This window comes from Staurois parvus, unplaced genomic scaffold (genome assembly GCF_062004578.1).
Source record: "Staurois parvus isolate SC_StPar_1 unplaced genomic scaffold, SC_StPar_1.0 ptg000604l, whole genome shotgun sequence".
Classification (NCBI taxonomy): domain Eukaryota; kingdom Metazoa; phylum Chordata; class Amphibia; order Anura; family Ranidae; genus Staurois; species Staurois parvus.
Genome location: NW_028318400.1, coordinates 537,081 through 559,912, shown reverse-complemented (window position 1 = coordinate 559,912; position 22,832 = coordinate 537,081). Strand labels below are relative to the sequence as shown.

At 40.7% G+C, this 22,832-nt stretch overlaps 1 protein-coding gene across 1 annotated transcript in view; it reads left to right on the top strand.

The window, feature by feature from the left end:
- The window catches only part of LOC149449763 (alpha-2-macroglobulin-like), a 126,319-nt gene that overhangs the window by 75,375 nt on the left and 28,112 nt on the right, over positions 1-22,832 (top strand). The window contains exons 17-21 of the mRNA XM_089692751.1: positions 6,268-6,391; positions 9,944-10,070; positions 13,473-13,698; positions 14,800-14,926; positions 20,097-20,218. Coding sequence (XP_089548877.1) covers positions 6,268-6,391; positions 9,944-10,070; positions 13,473-13,698; positions 14,800-14,926; positions 20,097-20,218 — 726 coding nt within the window. The remainder of the gene's footprint in view (positions 1-6,267; positions 6,392-9,943; positions 10,071-13,472; positions 13,699-14,799; positions 14,927-20,096; positions 20,219-22,832) is intronic.

Genomic DNA, 22,832 nt, shown 5'->3' with positions numbered 1-22,832 from the left:
GAATAAAAGGATCATTAAAATGTATATGTGACCTATAACAATATTTTCAATAATAAATTATTTTATCACTAATAAATAGATTTCCTCTTGATGAATCTTTTCTTCATGCAATGTCTATAAAATATCTTCGTTAAGTTCTGTAAAGTAGAAAGATTTTTGTTGAATGTGATAAATCAGTCACAAGTGTGAAGTATTGAGCTCTTGTTCAATCTTCTTCCCATATGAAGATCTCTTCTTTAACGTCCAAATTCCTTCACGTTGGCTTGTAGGAGATTGTTACGCTTCATATTTGATTTTAGATGTCATTTCTGTAAAGAAATGCAGTATCATTACTTTGGCAGAAACATTGCATTATTCTTGCACCTTTTTCAACAAATATGAAAGATTATGGAACAATCAGTTTATGAGTTTGGAACACATATTGTGAAGTATCATTACTTCCTATTTCCTTTTACAGAAAACTTCTATATATCAATCAAAATACTGTCCTAATCCTGTCTAAAATTACCTAAACTAGAATACAAAAGTAGTGTGATATTTAGGTATGACAGGACGCAATATTTCATCATAGGTCATGACCGCAAAACCCCGTTTTACTAAACAAAGAAAGGTTTTGTATCACCCCAGAGATGACAAAGGATTATGCCTTTGTTCTCATCCCTATAATATTAGAAATATGCGTAACTGTTTTCTGTGCTGATGTCATTATTCTGGTGTTAGAGTGTTCTTCAGTAGTACATGTGTTGCTGTGAATGTGAGGTAGAGACTTGTCTGATACAGCTGTACCTATCACAATGTGTTTGGCTAACAGTGCTCTTATCCACTGAGGATACCTTTCACCACATTCTCTGAATGTATCTTCCTCAAGAATTCTTCTTAGTGAACTGTCAGGAGACTGTAATATGATACTATGTGACTTTACTGTGCTTTGTGAAGCTTTGATTGCATAAAAGAAACTCAACAGTTGTTGTGCCTCTGATGTAAAAGTTCTTTCCAATGGTGATAAATTTCTGGAGAAGTAACTAATTAGTCTCTCATTACCTTCTTTTAATTGAGACAAAGTTACTGAAATAGCATTATCAGATAAATGAGTTTTCACAACAAAAGGAGCATTGGAACAAACCTCCATAGTACCTAATGCTGGCGCATTCTGCAAATCCTTTTTCAACACTTTTAAAGCATTATTCTCATTTGGACCCCATTGGTCAACTAAGTTATTTTTACTCTTCAAAAGATGATGTAATGGCTTAACTTTCTCAGTGAAACCATGTATAAACTCTTTGCAATGATTTATGTTTTTCAAAAATTGTTGCAATGCTTTATGTGTTGTAGGAACTGGAAAGGCAGTGATAGCTCTGACTGTTTTTAGCAATAATTGTCTTTTCCCTTGACCAATCTGCATGTGAAAGCATTTCACCTGACTTTTCATCAGCTGAACTCTTTCCGGGTTTAATTTTAGGCCTGCATCCTGTAACAACATAAATAACTCAGACAAAAGAGTAATATGTTCGTTAACATTCTGCGTACTTAGCATTATTGTATTTACATGCTGAAAAATGCATTCTGGCCTTGAAAATTGTGATAGAATTTTTGCTATGGATTCATGGACTACACCATCACTGATGTCTAAACCAGCTACTAATCGAGTGAATGCATAGGTCTCTTTCTGAAACTTAAAAGCTAACTTGTATTGACAACTTTTAGCTAAGGGGATCGAAAAATGACTGTTATCGATTTCCAAAACAGAAAACACTTCGGATTCGGCCTTTAAATGTAACTTGATATTAGAATGATCAGGAACAACTGCTTTGTTATTTGTAATATGTTTATTCAGTGTCCTGAAATCAACTGACAAAGAATATGAATTGTCAGCATTTTTGATAGGCCAAATACAGTTATTTACTACTGATTGTGTTTTCTTTAAAATGCCAAGTTGTACAAACTCTTGAATAATGGCAGAAAGTGGTCCTATTGATTCTCGTGGTAACTCATACTGATTTAGGGGTATGGGATCTTTTCCCTCAATATTCAATTCTGTATTTTTCAATGTTCCTATGTCATTTTTAAATTTTGACCACAAACTTGGAAAACGTTGTACCAATTCTTTTAAAGCACAATTACCATCAGTATCAGGCCATTTTTGTGCTGTAGACATTTTAGAGTTGAAACCAACATCACTGTATATAGAAGGATCCATTAACATTGATTTGGGCCTAGAAGGATTCCTCCAAATAACTTTGGTCATAATATCAATAATCCACTTTTGCTTATTGATAAAATCAATGCCAAGAATATTCTCGGTGGCATTACTATACCAAATATCAATGTTAGTTTTCACTAGCCCAGGTACTTCAAATGTTACATTAGGTACCTGTCTAGCAGTGGAATGACCTGTATTATTAAAACCTTTTATTTTACACATGGGTGAATTTGGTTTCACAGGTACGTTTTCTCTGGTAAGACTAATCTCAGATCCGCTGTCAATTAGGAATTTGATCTTTTTACCATTTAGTAATCCGTGTAGAAATGGTCTTCCATTGTCATCCAATACAATTGGAGTGACAAATTCTAACGATATCGGGGATGAATGTGGACGTGATTCTATTTTTGGAACTGGTAATAAACCATTTCTGTCACTGACAGCCCTTCTCACCATGTTTTCAGAACAGTTGTTTCTAGTCAGAATCTGTTTAACTGTTGAGGCATGAGGCAATTCAGTTAAACTTTTATCATTACACAACACAGCAGGTTGTACAAAAGCTGCTTTTTCACTTTTTATTTCCATTTTCTTTATTTGTGAGTCAAGTTTAAACTTCCAATAATGCCATCTGATATGACCTTGTTTATGACAGTGAAAGCATGTGGTATACTCATTATGGCTCACTTGCTTGCATCTGTCGTTGTCATTCTTACTGGGACCTGTAGTTCCTGGCATAACTGTAGTCTGACTGTTGTTGTCACTTTGAAGCACAGCTACCTCATAAGTGAGATTGCTGTTTTTCAATCTTCTCCGGATTTTGTCAATGAAACTTACTATGTCATTCAAATTTTGTTTTTCCTCTGCTATGACAAAGGTTACTGGGTCTAGATACGTGAATTTCTTTACAAAAGCTTTGATCATAGCTGAGTCTTCCTCATTTTCTACTCCAAATATAATTTTATATGCTTTGGAAAACGTATTTTTAAACTCAAAAGGGTCTTCGTCAGCAGTAGTCTGAAGTAAGTCTAGCATTTCTACAGAAGGTACGTCTTCACCTGTTGAACATAACAGCAATTGTCGCAGTCTGTCTGACGCGTCATTATTTTTTTTCTGATCTTTATCGTTAATAACAGAATTTTTAATTCGAGACATAAATTTAATTGGGAGCCACAACGGAAATAAATAATTTATGTCATGATTTGAAATCTGATGGCATTTGACGTGCATTTCATATATTTCCATGTTGCTGTAGATATCTTTATCTGAATCATAAGCAGGGATGTCTTTTAAAACTTTCATTAATTGATTATGTATTTGCAACTTAAGTTTTGCAGTTTTACATAACAATTCTTTATGTTTAATTTGTGTTTCGTCATCAGAGTCAATATCCGAACTTTCAGAGATATCGGACAGCCGTGGCTCTGATTTTGAATCACTCTGTTTGTCATCTGTGTTTATCATGGCAACCTGTTTACTGTCATTCTGCAGTCTTAACAAAAGATTTGTCTTTGAGTCAATTTATTCCTCAAGATTCTCTACGTAATTACAGAAAATGTCACAGTTTGGGCAACTAGGAGCATCTTGAGACAAATTTTCATGCTTTTCTGTATTCTGTACAGTGCTACATTCTGTCTGTTTTAATGTACAAGCTTTTTTAACAGATAAATCAACATTCAAAATCATTTTGTTGAATATGCTTACTAAATTTAAGATGTTAGATATCTTTTTACGCTGTCTGTGCACAGTAAATCTAGATTTATCTATCTGAATATTGGCCTGTAAACATTCGTTATACATATAATGCCATAGCTGACTGTCTTCAGGATATAAAGAAACATCTTTAAACTCTAGCTTACTTTCATTAACTAAGTCATCAATAAATTCCATAATTGTTACTCACCGTAATCAGAAGATTTTCTCGTTTGACCCGGCTCAGTCACTGGACCTCTCGTCCACGTCTGTTTAATCGCCTTTTCTTCTAGGTTCTTTTCACCGTGTTTTTCCCAAGACTTGACAATCACAGAATAGTGCGTTTTCCCCATTAGCGAGGCATGGGAAGACCGCGGAAAAAACGTCGGCGGTGGCTGGCTCACCAAAATGTTGGATTTTTAGACACATATAATACTTCTTCTAGTGTCTTGAGGCGATTATGAATGAAAGAGCCATTGAAATAAAAAATGAAGTGTGATTTTATTCTATCACACAATGGTGTAAAATAACAATGTAAAGCGTATTATGAACAGTTCCATGTAGATAAAACTACTGTAAAAATAACAAGCAAAAGTTCACAGATAAGTCACCATTATTAGGTATTGAAGTACGGCCATGTGCTGTGTTGTCCTGTCCTTCAAACTCTACTTGTCCTTCTCATGTCTCCTTGGGAAGAAGCCGGACGTGACTATATTGTAGCCGGAAGTGATCTCAGTATGCACCTGTTGCAGCTTCTCAGACGTGTGTATGCAAGAGTCATGTAGCGTGTAAGTGTGTGCCCATACCTCCTTGTCTCATGGTCTTTTATGAGGCAAATGTACGTCATAGTTAGTGATCTTAATACCTTCTATGGAAATTATTACTGCTTAGCAAAGCCATTTCATATAAGGAAAGGATGCTATACATATGATGTTTGATGGACAGGAACATATGTATGCTGATGAACCCTCAGCTATATATTTATAGAATAGTATAGCTTAAGAACATATCAATGTATAATCACTAAACTATATATGTATCAATGTTAGAGACGGTATACTAAATACACACAAATACTATTAAAATACATAATGTAATAGTAAGTCACTTCTAATAACCTTGACATAACTACCAGATACTCCTATGCCTAAATATAGTATACTCAGCTTTCAACTGGTTTAGCTTACTCCTGTCTTATTTTACTGTCTCAGCTTGACTTATTCATATCTTTTTCAGTCTCAGTTTAATTTATTCATATCTTTTTCAGTCTCAGTTTAATTGAAGAATACTAATACTACCATTTGTCAAAAGACCATTTACACATATTAATATTAATTATGACTAATCATAAAAACCAAATATTTTGCAAGCTTGCCATCAATATAAATGCCGAATCATAATTTAGATTTAACACTCCATGATGGAGAAGCACTTGCAAATCCCATCTACAGCAGGTGCTGAGGTTTACATGCTCAGGATAGCCCATGAATGTAGATATCATGAAAGGATCCTAAAGAATTAGGGCCTGCTAACTATAAATGGACAACTGTCACACAGTAAACTGTAGCAGTTTATAGTGCTGCAGTGGTGCGTTCCAGCTGCAAGGGGCCATGTGGTGCATGATTCAGCACATCACACAGCTCCTTTTTGTACAAACTTTAGTTGAAGTACACAAAAGTGACACTTCATTCATGTCACTGTATGGCTGCTCAGTGCGCTGCTGTAGAGTGACATACAATCCTGTGCAGTGCAATGCAATAAAATGCAGCACATCAGCATTTTATCAAAGATCACTGCAGCACAGCTCCTGATTGTGTTTCAGTGTGAATTGGACGCATATAAAACAATTGTCTTCCATGTGTCCTAGCAGTGACCTGTGTTTTCCAGTGTGGAAAAATGCCAGGCACCACTCTGTGTGTGAATTGTCTCTAATATAGTGGATCAGACGCCTAAAGGTAATTTGAAAGCTGCAGGGGATATGGCCAGTAAAAGGCCTAGGAAGTGGAAGGAATGGAGAGGACAGACAAACTGTATGGCTGGATTACTAGGTAACATGACAGGCTTTCCTGGGAAGGTGTGTTCAAGAACTATTTAACACATTCAGGTTTACTGGAAAGTCTGATAGAAAAGAAGAGCTTTTTACAGAAAAGGAGTAGCACAGAAGAAGCCCTAAATGCTGGTGGAGGAGGTGGGGGCATGATAACAAAAGATAGTCTAATTCCATCTAATGTGCATAGCTAATTTTTCTTACTGATACATTCTAACAGACCAGCACTTTTATAAAAATGTCAATACCCTAGGGTGCTATCCATAATTTATTTGTATATGTCCTCATAGTGAAATCTCAGTTTTGTATTTTTTTTCCTCATAAACCACAGGGAGTACAACTAAAAATACTAACAAGTGCAGAAATTAAGATACCCTTGGTTTGTACCAAACCTATATCCAGATGTTATGGATCCCTTGGGCTAGCAGGACCTCAAGGACACCAAGGACCAATGGGTAAGTCTGTAGAATAAGGCAATGTATTTTATCTTAGTCTAGATATGTAGCTGCTGTCCTAACAGTGGATGCTGATTCCATGAGGCCTGTAGGTAAAGAAGGAGCGGTGTAGGGTCTCCCACAGCCCTCATGTAAGCCGTGTACCGGGGTGGGCTCCCCAGGATACAGTGAAGTCACGAATGAGGAAAGAAACCCCAACACCAGCTCTTGCCACAACAGAATTTTACTTAGATGTGGCAAATAAACACAACCACAAATGCTGGGAACATACAATAACTTTGCATACACCCAACCCAAAGGCTGAGACCCTTGTGCTGCACAGCACGGTGCCTTCTGATGGATGAAGGTAGAAAGTGTAGTAATTTACCTACTGTCGGGCACAACTAAGCTGCCACACCTTACCCGTTATTACCCTAAAAGAGCAGGAATCAGTGTATGGGTGTACGGTATGGGCTAGCCTGCGATGCAGCACAACAGCTTACAATCTTACACAAGTCTACAGTATCCCCCCCCCATAACTGGTCCTGTAGCACGTGCCTGAGTATTCCTTCTGAGAAAAACGCCAGTCTGGCTTGAGTTTGTAGGATTTTATCAGCTCTCCAATATGAAATGTCACTTTAGGTTATGGGGTCCTTCCAATGATAAGTAATAACACTTGTGGCCTGACGCAAGCAGAGACCCTAACTAACTAACTATAGGCTGGTCTCAGTCTCTAGGCGCCAACACTGAAATGAGGTGCATGCACGATCTTACCGACCCGGGTCTACTTCAATCCGCTGGTGACTCTGAACAGAACAAATGTCTCTCCAACAAGCATGCGTTATCGCAGTGTATGTTGCTTTGTTCCTCTGCTCTCATCAGCATTCCTGGCAGCAATCTTCCTTTCTCTGAACAGGATCAGGGTCTTGGACATGATCAGCTTCACTTAGCTGCAGCTCTGGTTACTAAGGGATGCTCTCACATCTGGATGCCATCAGATTCTCTGCTCACACGGCTCCTTCATTCACATCCTCCCACACATGGCTGCTGTCTCTCTTCTTCCTGTTCTCTAAACGCTGTGTGAAAACCCCACCTCTTCATGAATATAGAAACATCTATGCAGTTTGAGGCTGTGTTAGGAAAACAGTGGCATCTTGTGGCTAAACCACAGAATGTCAGTCCAGAACATTTAATTTACTCCACATAAACAATGTTCAAACAATGAGAGCGGCTTCCCCATCTCACACTCACTTAAAGCCCATAGGTGGGGCTTATTGCTGGGGTACCCCATCTGGAAGAAATCATACACACAGTCTAAAAAATTGTAGTTTCTTGTATATTGTAATAAGATTATGCAATTAGTTTTTTCAGGCACTATCCAAGTAACACACTGTGAGTGTTCATACAGTTGTAAGAGAACAGTCAGTAATGGCACAGTGTTGCAGCAATAGTATACTCATTAAAGGATAAGTTCACCTTTCGTAACATGTTACACGTACACCCATGTAACAATTGGACCAGCCCCTGCACCCCCCTTGTGGCAGCTAGCGGGTGATCTTCTCCTCCCCGCTAGCTGTCACAATGTTAAAAAAATCATTAATTCCCAGTATTCTGTGAATGGGAAAATTATAAGTCCCAGCGGCCTTACAGATGTCAGCTTGTAGTTTTCAATTAATTACCACGGCGCTCCACAGTGCTGTGGTAGTTCATTGAGCCCTCCTGTCAGTAGAATCTGCTTGTTCATACTGGATGTATGAGCAAGCAGTTATACTGACAGGTCAGGGAGAGACCGGCATGGCACCAGCGAACTGCTGATCGCTGGTGAAATGCTTTAGAAGCTCCACAAAAAAAAAATAATAAATGTACATTTATTTACCTGCAAAAAAAATGTGAATTTATTAATTTTTTGTTAAGAAGTGATCTTATCCTTTAAGGCACAGTACTGCAACAGCAGATTACTCACAGTAGACCAGTACTACAATGGCAATTACTCAGCAATTACGCAGTTTAGCAACAATATTTAATTCAGCAATGACACAGTATTACAATAAGCCCATATTTCAGGCTTAGCCTGATTTACCAGAGAAGGACATCTGCTGGAGGAGTGGTGGACTGTGACATAAGGTGGCAACACTCTCTTCTACTAGCGAGATCCCCAAATGCTGACTGGATACTGGAATGAACTGTCCCTACTCAGCCAGGAACCTCTTCCTGCTCTGTTACTCTCTAACAAAGGGGGTCTATGTCTCCCACCTAACCACTCACTCCATGTGGCACCGAATGGCATAGGCACCCAAATTTCTATAGTCTTAGAGCATATATAGCAGCCAGAGGTCATCAGAAGTTGCAGCATTCAACCAGTTTCAACATCTGTGACAACTATGGAGTCTCTCCAGGAACAATGTTTCTCTAGATTCAGTACAGTGCCACCTACTGGATGGAGGACTATCTTCGCCTGCCTGTTTGGTGTGTTGCATCAGCACACATGCTTTATTATGTGTGCTGCTTTAAGATAACCCAGTCATTTGAATAGTGTCATTTACCTGACACTGAACTAATAAGGTTTTCCTTTACACCTCCTGTCTAATAGCCCCTGGAGCTGGTGACATGGTGTAGCAAGACAAGGAGTGGCACAGGTGCCTGCAGTGAGTCCTGACAAATTGAGTGGATACTGCTGGGATGCGATGGATGCTCAGACCGGGATTTGTGCAGAATGCTGGCACACAGATTGAGCACAGAAATTCACAGATTCGGAAATCAAAGCCAGAGTCAAGACAAACCAGAGTCAGCAACCATTGGGCAGCAGAGGTACAAATTTTGAAGGTAGGAGTAGGATCAGAAGCAAGGCCAGGGTTGATATTAGGCCGCAGAAGTACAAAAACAAAAGGCAGTGGAAGAACGCCGGGGTTGCAACAGGAAATCTGGATAAAAGAGAGTCAGCAGGCAAACACAGGATAATAGGAGGCAGGTCTGGTCAGGAACCACAAAAGCAGAAAATTACTCAGCAATTCTCCTTAGTCCTGCTGTGCTTTAAATAGGCCAATGGGCACCAAAAGCCAGTACTTGAACGTGCACGCTTAATCACAAGCACACACACCTACACACACAGTCTTGATTCTATGCATTGGTGCATGAACTGTGCTTGTGCGAATGTGCAGATCTTCAAGCACAGCCATGTACTCAATCTTCCTGAAAAATAGGCTGGCAATGCACCAGACATCGCCAGAAATTGCACATGCACCATGTTTGCAAACATACACCACAACACACAGTAGTGCGTTGATGCGCATTGTAATGCACTGCAAAGAGCACTGGGGTGCCATTGCGAATGAATGGCACCACACTGTATACACGCATGTAACCATGTCTTACAATACTGTAATGCCTGAATGAAATCTAAGACCAAAAGCCAGTGTTAAATTATTAAAAAATGTTTTCCAAGTGTCCCAGTTGACCACTAAATGGATAAAGTAAGTCAAATCAGTTCAGAGGATAGTGTAGTCACACCCTCAATATGCAGCCCCCCCCCCCCAATAAAATACTGCATACAATGTACCTGATTTTTTTTTTCAGCTTCACTACCTGATCAAAATTACAGAGGAGAAAGCATTTCTAAGACAGAGACAGCAGAAAAGAAAGAAAAGGAGAAGGTTCAAACATATTTTCCTGAGACCTGGCTATGGGAACTTATAGCAGTAGGGTGAGTCCCGGCTTGTACATTCAGCATAAAAAGAGAAGATCATTTAAAGTTTAGCTTCATTTCTTGGATAGAGAAAAAGAAGAGTAAGAACATCTGTCAGATGCTTTCTATGTCCTTATTTGAAGGATTCACTCTCATTTTTTGTGATGATGAATTTTACCATTTTTACCAGATTTTGCCTCAATCTTAGACACATCCATATTTCTGGGGCACTGTTGCCTAGTTGCAGACCAGAAAATTATACAAGATAGGTAAAACATTTGCACAAGCCATGAAATTCACCATGGGTCCTGTAATGACTAGATGGATGGCCTTCTTAAACTTACATGAGATAATCTTCCCTAGCAGATCTTGTGTGTATAACGAATTTTGTTTGCAGCGTTACCCTTGTGAGGACCGCTGTAAAATGACGGTCCCCAAAGGTTGCCCTGACACCTCTGACACCCTGGGTTCAGACATAATGCACAAAGAATGACAATTTCAAAGACACCAGAATGCAATAAAGCAATTAAGTATTTACTAAAGGTTCTTTAGTCAGCAGACAGTTAATGCAAATAATTCTCAAGGTAGTCACCTGTTTTCTACTTTTCTATTGCAAATACACTTACAATAGTAAACACAATACATCAGACAGTGCTTCAAATATTTTCAGAGAGAACCTTTGATTCCAGGTATGAAAGGGAAAATAAAGACTTCTGAGTGTGAGTCTGCTCCCTTAACCTGATGCCGCAGATCCAGCAAAGACAACACACTTTAAGAGCTAAACATGTGAACTATTCTATGAACAAATTCTAGATAGAGTCCCTCTTTAATATACACACAAATGTGAGGCATAGAGTCGTTGGCTTGAGAGATAGCAAAAGGAGAATTAATAGACAGGGGTCTTGAATCTTCAGCTAGCTCAGAGATTTCTGTGCAATGGCGACCAGCAATAGTGGATAATATAAATAAATGATTCCTGGTGAAACCTTCTGATTTATGAGAAGACATATGGTAAAAGCTGTCTGCGTGCAATGTCCCTCAGTGTGTAGTGTACACTGTGTGGGCTTTTGCCTGCTCACCAATCCTGATGGCACCATGGCTCAAGGGATTCAAGATATCCTAGAAGGCCCCTTCAGAATTAGGAAACCAGCGCGTGTCACCCGACCTAGCACCTTATGACACTGGGATTCCACTATGTCTGTGGCGATGACAATGTTCACAGCTCCAGTTAGTCACTCTGCCGACAGGAAGCTGGGGATGGATGATCTCCCTAGAGGTCTGTAGCTCATCTGCCAAAGATTCTCCACACCGTCTGGACCGCGCGGCCTACTCCACTATTCACAGCAGCCGGGTCCCTCTTCTCAGCTTCAGCTCATAGTCCTAAGAGGAAGCCCTTCCCTCGGGGTCCGATTTATATATCCTTTCCTAGCATTGCACCTCCTCTTCCAGTTGGCTGGAACTTGTAGTATTGGGCCCACTGCACATCCAGCCTTCTGAACTACATATCCCACATTCCTCGGCTCTTCTGTAGGATCCTTCCCTTTCTCAACAATATTTCACTATCACAGCTGAACACTAGAAAAAGCACTAGCTCAACATTCTTATTATGAATGTCTTGCAATGATAAAAGTAAGTTAGCCAGTACTGGGCTACATGTTTATTAGAAAGAAATAAAAATCACCAAAAACAACAAATGTTTCAGTACAGCGCAGTTAAAAAATATTTAAAGTTGAACTCCAGGTATGATCTTTATTGCATAGTTACAGTACATTGTACAATATATGTAAATAGGCATATTGCATACCTGGTGGAACACTGGGGAAACTGACAATCACTGTAGTAGCTGGCATTTCTTCAGTGATTTCCACCATCTTCCAGGCCCTGTGCTGAGCAGCTGCCCAACTGTTCAATGATCACAAGAGGTTGATTACTTCACACTGCCACCATTTGCAAAACACCTTGTATATTTCCAGTGAATACTAGGCATTCTCTGTTTGAATGAGATGGAGGTTGTGCTGTCATCACTCCTCCTCTCCACTTCATCCAATCAGAGAACTAGTTGTTCTGTAAATGACAGTGCTGCAGAGTGATCACTTGTGGTCAGTATGCAGTGGGGCACTTGGAAGATAGCAGTGATTTCTGTAATAATCCTGACTCTGAACTGGGCCTATGTAACTATGCAATGAAGATATACATTACCTGGAGTTCAGATTTAAAGGAGAAGTTTGGGGTACATAAAAAACAAACACACATACCTTAATGCTGCAGCTGTCCCACGTTGGCTCACATGACCGCTGATCCCTCAGTTCTTGATCTCCTCAGAGCAAAGAGCCATAACTATCAGACATGGCTCTCTGCTCTGCCCCTCCAGCACTCACTGGACCACTGGACAGAAGAGGAAACGGGAGCAGCTGGCTTTGGCTCTCTGCTGTGTGCTGTGTGTGTGGGTAGCTGGCTGAATCCTGACAATATGGTCCTTCCTGAGCCTGGAACAGCTCTGAAAAATAAGCTGATTATGGGCCACAGGCCGCTATAAGCTGTCTCTGGGTAACAGGAGGGCAAACATAAATTCACTCCTGTGCAAAAAGGATTTGGCTTACTACTTTTTAAACCCTAAAACACAACTGTACTATATTGAAACTTACTAGTTCTTTAATTTGGTGGTGTTCATTTTCTTGTTTCAGGCTAAGAATATTTTCTGCAAGTCCAGAAAAATACCCACTGACCTTGACAGAATTCCACTGTCATTATAACTTCCTGTGCACTGAACGTATATCTCACACAATGTTATTAGCCTTCCCAGTTCACTTCTGTTATAGTTCTGTAAAATATATAATAGTGATGAGGAGAGCAAGAGGTGCATGTTCTCAGGATCAGGAGAGGAGCATAGGGTGACAACATTGTTTCTTTATCGGCTGAAAATGAATGGAAAAAAGTTTTGGAAGTTTGGGGAAAAAGGGAAAACAAATGCAGTCACCACAGGGACTGATAAGTGGCAATTTATTACATTTTTGGTTTTGGGTTTATCTCTTTATTGTTGCTCACATTAACAACTATTAAAACCACAGGTTGCTGATTATTTTTGTTTTTACCACTACTTATATTATTTGTTATACTTGCTTATGATAAATGGAAGACAGGAAATGTGGATTTTTTTTTGCTATATGCTTCACATTTCTACATTTTTACAGGTATGCATAAATTCTGTTTGGGAGGTTATGGAGATAAAATGTAGGATAAGAAAACTGGATAAAAAGGTGTTCTTGTCAAACAATTACTTTCTTTACTTCATTCTCCCCATGAATTAAAGACAGAAACCGACTGGCTACTGTATACAGCTGCTTCACTTTTTATCCAACTTGGTTTGTTTTATTTGTATGACTATTTGTTCTTGTTTGTCCTCTGTTTTGTCTTGTCCAGAGACTCTGGCGAAGCTGACCTCCATCAAAAGGCTCCAGACACCATCACAGACTGGAATGCCGGGGCCGTATGTTTGGGTCAGAGTGGATTTGGCCTGTCTTCTCCTACTGCTCTTCGGGTCTTCCAGCCATACTTTGTAGATCTTACCCTCCCGTATTCTGTAGTGAGAGGAGAAACTTTCATCCTTAAAGCCTCTGTGTTTAACTATCTCAAACAGTGCATCAAGGTATTAAACAAATCATCTGAATATCCAGTCAAGCGCAAACTAACTTTCTGACAGATGGCTGTAGACCTTACTTGATTGCAACCCAATCCATCCAATTAATTGGGCAACCATATAAGGTCTATGGGCGCATTCCGTCACCACTGCTTAGACAGGCTGGTTCCAAAGATGCTTGAATGCACCTTCTGCCTCGAGCTCTGTACCATAAACATGAACTAAATCAAGCTTGTTTATGCCTAGACCATTAGCCATCTCCTAATGCTTATGGCTACCATTAGGGCTTGTGTAGATGGACTTCAAGCTCAATAGTATATCAAATGCAGTGTGTGTTCAGAAACTTCTAAGATGCTTACAAGATGCTTTGAGTTGCTTTTGTGCGCCTTTCAGTTGCTCAAGGAAATTTGCATTGAGGTGCATTGTGTTTTCATTCGTTGACTTGTACAGAGTAGAAAAGGAGCTTAGACACAATGAAAAATCCATCTACATGACCCATAAAAGTTAAATTCTAGTTTTGGTGAAAAAAATTCTCTCAAACTCAATTACATACACTTCAAAACTATCTGCAGATTCTTGCTAGCTTATTATTATTATTATTATTATTATTATTATTATTATTATTATACAGGATTTATATAGCGCCAACAGTTTGTTTACAAAATGAAGGTAGACATAACAGTTACAATACAATTTGGTACAAGAGGAAACAGAAGGCTCTGCTCCTTAGAGCTTACAATCTAGGAGGAAGAGTCAAATGATACAAAAGGAAATAGCTATGGGGGATGAGCTGATGGAGGAAACAAAAGGCAGTTTACTAGTTAGAAGCAGGATAGGCTTCTTTAAAGAGAACTGTGTTCAGGGATCATCTAAGGGTGGATAGATTAGGAGATAGTCAGAAAAATTGGGGTAGGGAGTTCCATAGGATGGGAGAAGTTTGGGAGAAGTCTTGGAGCTAATGTTCAGTAGATTTTGATACAAACCATGTCTTAAGCCTGTAGATAAATAAGATTGTCTGCATTTACTCTAATCACAGATCGATCTTGTGGATGTGGCCTAACGTGACTTTAAGGTTAAGACCTTCAACTTTAACCATCCTTGTTTTAACAGACTAAAGTCGAGCTGGGGCCCTCTGAGGAGTTAGAGCAGACACCTTGCACAGACTGTACCTACAAAAGGTGCCTGTGTGCTGATGAAAGCAACACCTTCTACTGGAACCTAAAAGCCACCAAACTGGGTGAGAAGTGATTTTTGAACCCAGAATTACACATTTATTGTTTTGCTGGTATTGTTGATAACTGGTCAACATGTTCATTAGCAAACCACGAGTATACTGTAAATGATAGAGATGAGCGAATCGAACCAGGCGAAGTGGAATTCGATTCGAATTTCAGGAAAAATTTGATTCGCGTCGAATCCGAATATTAGCCTACTTCGGGTGCGCGAATCGGATTTTTCCCGATCAGCCGGCAAAAGTGTCCCTGCAGAGAGCTCCGCTATTTCTGACAGTTCTCTGACAGTTCCTTCACATGTACAGCGGTTGAAACATTGTATCTATTTGTTTCCATTTAGGATACAGATGTTTTTATTCGGAAACAGATACAATGTTTCAACCGCTGTAAATGTGAAGGAACTGTCAGAGAACTGTCAGAAATAGAGGAGCTCTGCAGATACACTTAGCGGAGCTCTGCAGATACACTTTTTGCCGGTTTGGAATTCTTATTTTCATCCTACTTCTTCTTCTTCTTCTTCATCCTCATCCTCAGAAGAAGAAGAAGAGGATGAGGATGAAGAAGAAGAAGAAGAAGAAGAAGTAGGATGAAAATAAGAAGAATTCCAAGCCGGCAAAAAGTGTATCTGCAGAGCTCCTTTATTTCTGACAGTTCTCTGACATAGAACTGTCAGAAATAGAGGAGCTCTGCAGATACACTTTTTGCCGGCTTGGAATTCTTCTTATTTTCATCCTACTTCTTCCTCTTCTTCTTCTTCCTCTTCATCCTCATCCTCTTCTTCTTCTTCTGAGGATGAGGATGAAGAAGAAGAAGAAGAAGAAGAAGTAGGATGCAAATAAGAAGAATTCCAAGCCGGCAAAAAGTGTATCTGCAGAGCTCCTCTAAGTGTATCTGCAGAATAGAGGAGCTCTGCAGATACACTTTTTGCCGGCTTGGAATTCTTCTTATTTTCATCCTACTTCTTCTTCTTCTTCTTCCTCTTCATCCTCATCCTCATCCTCTTCTTCTTCTTCTGAGGATGAGGATGAGGATGAAGAAGAAGAAGAAGAAGTAGGATGAAAATAAGAAGAATTCCAAGCCAGCAAAAAGTGTATCTGCAGAGCTCCTCTAAGTGTATCTGCAGAATAGAGGAGCTCTGCAGATACACTTTTTGCCAGCTTGGAATTCTTCTTATTTTCATCCTACTTCTTCTTCTTCTTCTTCTTCTTCTTCCTCTTCATCCTCATCCTCTTCTTCTTCTTCTGAGGATGAGGATGAAGAAGAAGAAGAAGAAGTAGGATGAAAATAAGAAGAATTCCAAGCCGGCAAAAAGTGTATCTGCAGAGCTCCTCTATTCTGCAGATACACTTAGAGGAGCTCTGCAGATACACTTTTTGCCGGCTTGGAATTCTTCTTATTTTCATCCTACTTCTTCTTCTTCTTCATCCTCATCCTCAGAAGAAGAAGAAGAGGATGAGGATGAAGAAGAAGAAGAATTAGGATGAAAATAAGAAGAATTCCAAGCCGGCAAAAGGTGTATCTGCAGAGCTCCTCTAAGTGTATCTGCAGAGCTCCGCTATTTCTGACAGTTCTGTGACATTCCCTCCATACAGCGGTTGAAACATTGTATCTATTTGTTTCCATTTACCGCTGTATGGAGTGAATGTCAGAGAACTGTCAGAAATAGCCTATTTCTGACAGTTCTCTGACATTCACTCCATACAGCGGTTGAAACATAGCCTATGTTTCAACCGCTGTATCTATCTGCAGAGCTCCACTAAGTGTATCTGCAGAGCTCCGCTATTTCTGACAGTTCTCTGACATTCCCTCCATACAGCGGTTGAAACATTGTATCTATTTGTTTCCATTTATGGAAACAAATAGATACAATGTTTCAACCGCTGTATGGAGTGAATGTCACAGAACTGTCAGAAATAGCCTATTTCTGACAGTTCTCTGACATTCCCTCCATACAGCGGTTGAAACATTGTATCTATTTGTTTCCATTTATGGTTGAAACCGCTGTATGGAGTGAATGTCACAGAACTGTCAGAAATAGGCTATTTCTGACAGTTCTGTGACATTCCCTCCATACAGCGGTTGAAACCGCTGTATGGAGTGAATGTCATAGAACTGTCAGAAATAGGCTATTTCTGACAGTTCTGTGACATTCCCTCCATACAGCGGTTGAAACATTGTATCTATTTGTTTCCATAAATGGAAACAAATAGATACAATATTTCAACCGCTGTATGGAGGGAATGTCACAGAACTGTCAGAAATAGCCTATTTCTGACAGTTCTATGACATTCACTCCATACAGCGGTTTCAACCGCTGTATGGAGGGAATGTCACAGAACTGTCAGAAATAGCCTATTTCTGACAGTTCTGTGACATTCACTCCATACAGCGGTTTCAACCATAAATGGAAACAAATAGATACAATGTTTCAACCGCTGTATGGAGGGAATGTCAGAGAACTGTCAGAAATAGGCTATTTCTGACAGTTCTGTGACATTCACTCCATACAGCGGTTGAAACATTGTATCTATTTGTTTCCATAAATGGAAACAAATAGATACAATGTTTCAACCGCTGTATGGAGGGAATGTCAGAGAACTGTCAGAAATAGCCTATTTCTGACAGTTCTGTGACATTCCCTCCATACAGCGGTTGAAACATTGTATCTATTTGTTTCCATAAATGGAAACAAATAGATACAATGTTTCAACCGCTGTATGGAGGGAATGTCACAGAACTGTCAGAAATAGCGGAGCTCTGCAGATACACTTAGCGGAGCTCTGCAGATAGATACAGCGGTTGAAACATAGGCTATGTTTCAACCGCTGTATGGAGTGCATGTCAGAGAACTGTCAGAAATAGCCTATTTCTGACAGTTCTCTGACATTCACTCCATACAGCGGTTGAAACATAGCCTATGTTTCAACCGCTGTATCTATCTGCAGAGCTCCGCTAAGTGTATCTGCAGAGCTCCGCTATTTCTGACAGTTCTCTGACATTCCCTCCATACAGCGGTTGAAACATTGTATCTATTTGTTTCCATTTATGGAAACAAATAGATACAATGTTTCAACCGCTGTATGGAGTGAATGTCAGAGAACTGTCAGGAATAGCGGAGCTCTGCAGATACACTTAGCGGAGCTCTGCAGATACACTTTTTGCCGGCTTGGAATTCTTCTTATTTTCATCCTACTTCTTCTTCTTCTTCTTCTTCTTCTTCATCCTCATCCTCATCCTCAGAAGAAGAAGAAGAGGATGAGGATGAAGAAGAAGAAGAAGAAGTAGGATGAAAATAAGAAGAATTCCAAGCCGGCAAAAAGTGTATCTGCAGAGCTCCGCTAAGTGTATCTGCAGAGCTCCGCTAAGAAATAGCGGAGCTCTGCAGATACACTTTTTGCCGGCTTGGAATTCTCCTTCTTCTCATCCTTCTTCTTCTTCTCATCCTTCTTCTTCTTCTCATCCTTCTCCTTCTTCTCATCCTTCTCCTTCTTCTCATCCTTCTTCTTCTTCTCATCCTTCTTCTTCTTCTCATCCTTCTCCTTCTTCTCATCCTTCTTCTTCTCATCCTTCTCCTTCTTCTCATCCTTCTTCTCATCCTTCTCCTTCTTCTCATCCTTTTTCTCATCCTTCTTCTCATCCTTCTCCTTCTTCTCATCCTTCTCCTTCTCCTTCTTCTCATCCTTCTCCTTCTTCTCATCCTTCTCCTTCTCCTTCTTCTCATCCTTCTCCTTCTCCTTCTTCTCATCCTTCTCCTTCTCCTTCTTCTCATCCTTCTCCTTCTCCTTCTTCTCATCCTTCTCCTTCTTCTCATCCTTCTTCTCATCCTTCTCCTTCTTCTCATCCTTCTTCTCATCCTTCTCCTTCTTCTCATCCTTCTTCTCATCCTTCTCCTTCTTCTCATCCTTCTTCTCATCCTTCTTCTCATCCTTCTCCTTCTTCTCATCCTTCTTCTCATCCTTCTCCTTCTTCTCATCCTTCTTCTCATCCTTCTCCTTCTTCTCATCCTTCTCCTTCTTCTCATCCTTCTCCTTCTTCTCATCCTTCTCCTTCTTCTCATCCTTCTCCTTCTCCTTCTTCTCATCCTTCTCCTTCTCCTTCTTCTCATCCTTCTCCTTCTTCTCATCCTTCTCCTTCTCCTTCTTCTCATCCTTCTCCTTCTCCATCTTCTCATCCTTCTCCTTCTCCTTCTTCTCATCCTTCTTCTCCTTCTCCTTCTCCTCCTTCTTCTCATCCTTCTCCTTCTTCTCATCCTTCTCCTTCTTCTCATCCTTCTCCTTCTCCTTCTTCTCATCCTTCTCCTTCTTCTCATCCTTCTCCTTCTCCATCTTCTCATCCTTCTCCTTCTCCTTCTTCTTATCCTTCTCCTTCTCCATCTTCTCATCCTTCTCCTTCTCCTTCTTCTCATCCTTCTCCTTCTCCTTCTCCTTCTTCTCATCCTTCTCCTTCTTCTCATCCTTTTCCTTCTCCTTCTTCTCATCCTTCTCCTTCTCCTTCTTCTCATCCTTCTCCTTCTTCTCATCCTTCTCCTTCTTCTCATCCTTCTCCTTCTTCTCATCCTTCTCCTTCTTCTCATCCTTCTCCTTCTCCCTCTTCTCATCCTTCTCCTTCTCCTTCTTCTCATCCTTCTCCTTCTTCTCATCCTTCTCCTTCTTCTCATCCTTCTCCTTCTTCTCATCCTTCTCCTTCTTCTCATCCTTCTCCTTCTCCCTCTTCTCATCCTTCTCCTTCTCCTTCTTCTCATCCTTCTCCTTCTCCTTCTCCTTTCTCATCTCCAAGGGCATTTAAATTAAAGGTACAGTGTTCTGCACTAATTTAAAGGCTCTCTGAGGCCTAGAAACCCTTTTTATAAGTTAACTTCGTAGCGAATAAATTTGCATCGAATCAAATTTCTTCCTCAAATTCGCCGAATCAGCCGAATCGAATTTTTGAATACTTCGCTCATCTCTAGTAAATGACACACTTTAATCATTATACAAAGTTTCTATTTTTCTTTTTCTTTCACCTTTATCTACTCACACATTCTATCTCTGAGCATGAAACAAATTCTAATGTTTTTTTTCAAGTGAACACTTTATAGCTGTCCACAGGATCCACCCAGTTGTTTCCTTACGTTTTAAAGTGAGTAAACCTTTACCGTCTATCCTTAAATGTAATGGTGGCCTCATCTTTCTCCAGGAGAAGTAAATATCACAGTACAGACTAAGGCTGTGAACACTAAAAAGTTGTGCCAAAATGAGATACCAACTGTACCCAAACAAGGAGCCACTGACACCATTGTGAAGCCCTTACTTGTACAGGTCAGTGTGGAGAAACAGCTCTAAATTCCAGGGACATGTTCAGCATTGCTAGCTTAGGTTATTCAAAATACACGTTTGGAAGCAAACATTCAAAGTAGAAACAAAATATGTACAGTAGCTGTTCTAATGTAAAACTTTCAGACTTTATGGATTATCATGCTGCTAGTGTGTGGTTATTCTTCATATGACCTGCGTGCTTTGACTGTGTGTGCTGTGATTTGGGTGTTCCTATTATCCATTTTCTGTGTGTGCTCTGACTGTGTATGCTCTCTCTGTAGATACTTTTTTCATGCCTATATGTGCTTTGAATTGTGTGCTTTGTGGGATCCATATGTGCTGTGTCTGTGCATTCTTTATGTGTACAACTGTGCCTTGGCTGTGTATGCTCTGACTGTGTTTGATATAACTGTTTACTCTTGGTGTTTATGATCTTTTTGTTGTTTATTGCATGTGGGGTGGCCCACATTCTTCACTTCCCGGACATGCAATCTTTCCAGATCCCTGATGTCCAACCTTGGCACTTTTTGTGCAACCCTTGGGATCCTTGCAGACACTAATCTATTTTTCCCTATTGCCCTTGTAGTGCTACCCCCTTAGGAGTCACTAGAGATTTGGGTTCCCCTATAGTCCTGCACAGCAACACGCATTTTCCACACAGACCTGCATCAAGGAGACAGTAACTAGTCCTTGAGCTTGTTTTTTGTATTTTATTAGGGGGATTAGAACTTGGATGGAGTAAGGGGTGTGCGGGATCCTGGGATAGTCCTGGGAAGTAAGCTAATCCAGTTTCCCACCAGAGTGCTCCTTCCTTATACTAGCTCAGGGGGTGCAGGTCTACTCACTCAGTCCTTCTCCTATGAACTGCTGGGTCGGTGGCTGGTCTCAGGCCTTCTGCTGGGCCGCTCCTTCCCTGCTGTATAGATGGTCCTCTCTCTTGGGGTGATTGAAGTCCCAAGCTGTCCTCCTTCCAAGCTCCTCTGCCTGTAAGTGATCCCCTTCTCTTTTGGGCCCCGTCCCAGGCTCCTGCCCTTCAGTTTCACTTCCTCATCTTCCACCTGAACTCTCCCTCCTCCTCTCCTCTGTCAGTGAGTGTGCTCAGTCACTCTTAAGGGCTATCGTGGCCCCAAACCAAGCGTCCTGTTAGGGGTTGGCCAGGATCCCCTGAGAATTCAGACCAGCAACTCCTACTCCTCCCTCCCACTGCTTCTAGAACTTTCTCCAAAGCTCTAGTGGAGGGGGAATTCCCAGAGAGCTGTTCTGCAGAGCCTCTCAGCTCCTGACTGAAAAATTAGCCCTCTGACTATTACACCTGGGCTGCTACTCAGCCCTTTTAGCTGAAAATTAGACTCTAGTTTCCCCTAGCTACCTAGGAAGGTACTACACCCTGTTATAGTAGTGATTTCTAGCAGCCTCGTGTAATATGTCTACAGTCTATGAAGCATGTCCATAGCCTCTAACGACTCCTTTATCATGTCCACAGTCTTGGACAGTATTCTGCAGCATGTCTCTGACCATCTCTTGCATCAGCATCATGTTTGCAATCTCTGATCATCTCCTGTATTATGTACACAGTCACTGGCCATCCCTTGTATCATGCCCATAGTCTTTGACTACATCCTCTTGTGTGTCTGCTAGTTCTGTTAATGAATATTCACTGAATTATTTGTGTGGCTCTTTGGTGATGTCAGGGGCCACACTTGAGGCCCCCCATATCAAGAAAGTTGACCCCCACTGTTCTAGAGGTCATGGACTCAAGTGTGGGGACAGGAATGGGAACGAAGCAGCTATGTTTCATTCCCACTCCTGTGACTTTGCTGAAGACAAAGGGAAAGAGAAAATAGCAAAGGGAATTGTAGTAATGGAAAAGAACAGAGAGAGATAAGTGTTTTGTAGTCTCTGAAGAGGTAAAACTAATTGTGTGCAAGGAAATGTGAACATTTTAACTATGTGCAATGTTTGCAACTGTGCGCAGGAAAGTGGCAGATTTTAAAGGAATGTCAATGTTCACTTGTTTGGCTGGTGTATGGAACTCTCTCACCCAATCTGTGGCATTACTCAGGTCCTGGTTGTCTCTCTCACTCTCTGTAGACGTTTGCCCCCACAGGTTCTCCGGTCCCACTTGCAGCTTTCCATCCAGGCACTGCACTCCAGATCTCCTGCTGGCAGAATGTCTTGCTTAACAGGGTGGCAGGGCTGGTGGTCAGCGACTCCTCCTTGTCTCTCTCCTCTCTAGCTCTGTTGCCTGGTCCGGTACTTCAGAATTCGGCACACCCCTCTCTTCACTCCTGCTCTCCAGCTCTTCCACCACTCACTTCCTGTCCAGTCTCCCGTGATTTTGTATATAAATGCCCCCGCCCACATGCCAGCTCCTCTGGGAAATGTAGTTCCCTGATACACTGCTCCACAACAAAGTCCTGTTGTTCAGCCTATAAGGTCCATGAGGCCACTGAACTGCAGGACACTGCCATCTTGTGTTTCTCTTAACATCTTGCAACTTGCATTACAGCAGGGTGTTACACTTGTACATGCAGGGTTACTCTACAGTAAACCTGGATACACAGTACAAGGAAACCTGTGTCTATTACAAGTGGTCTTGAGGGACAAAAGAACTGTA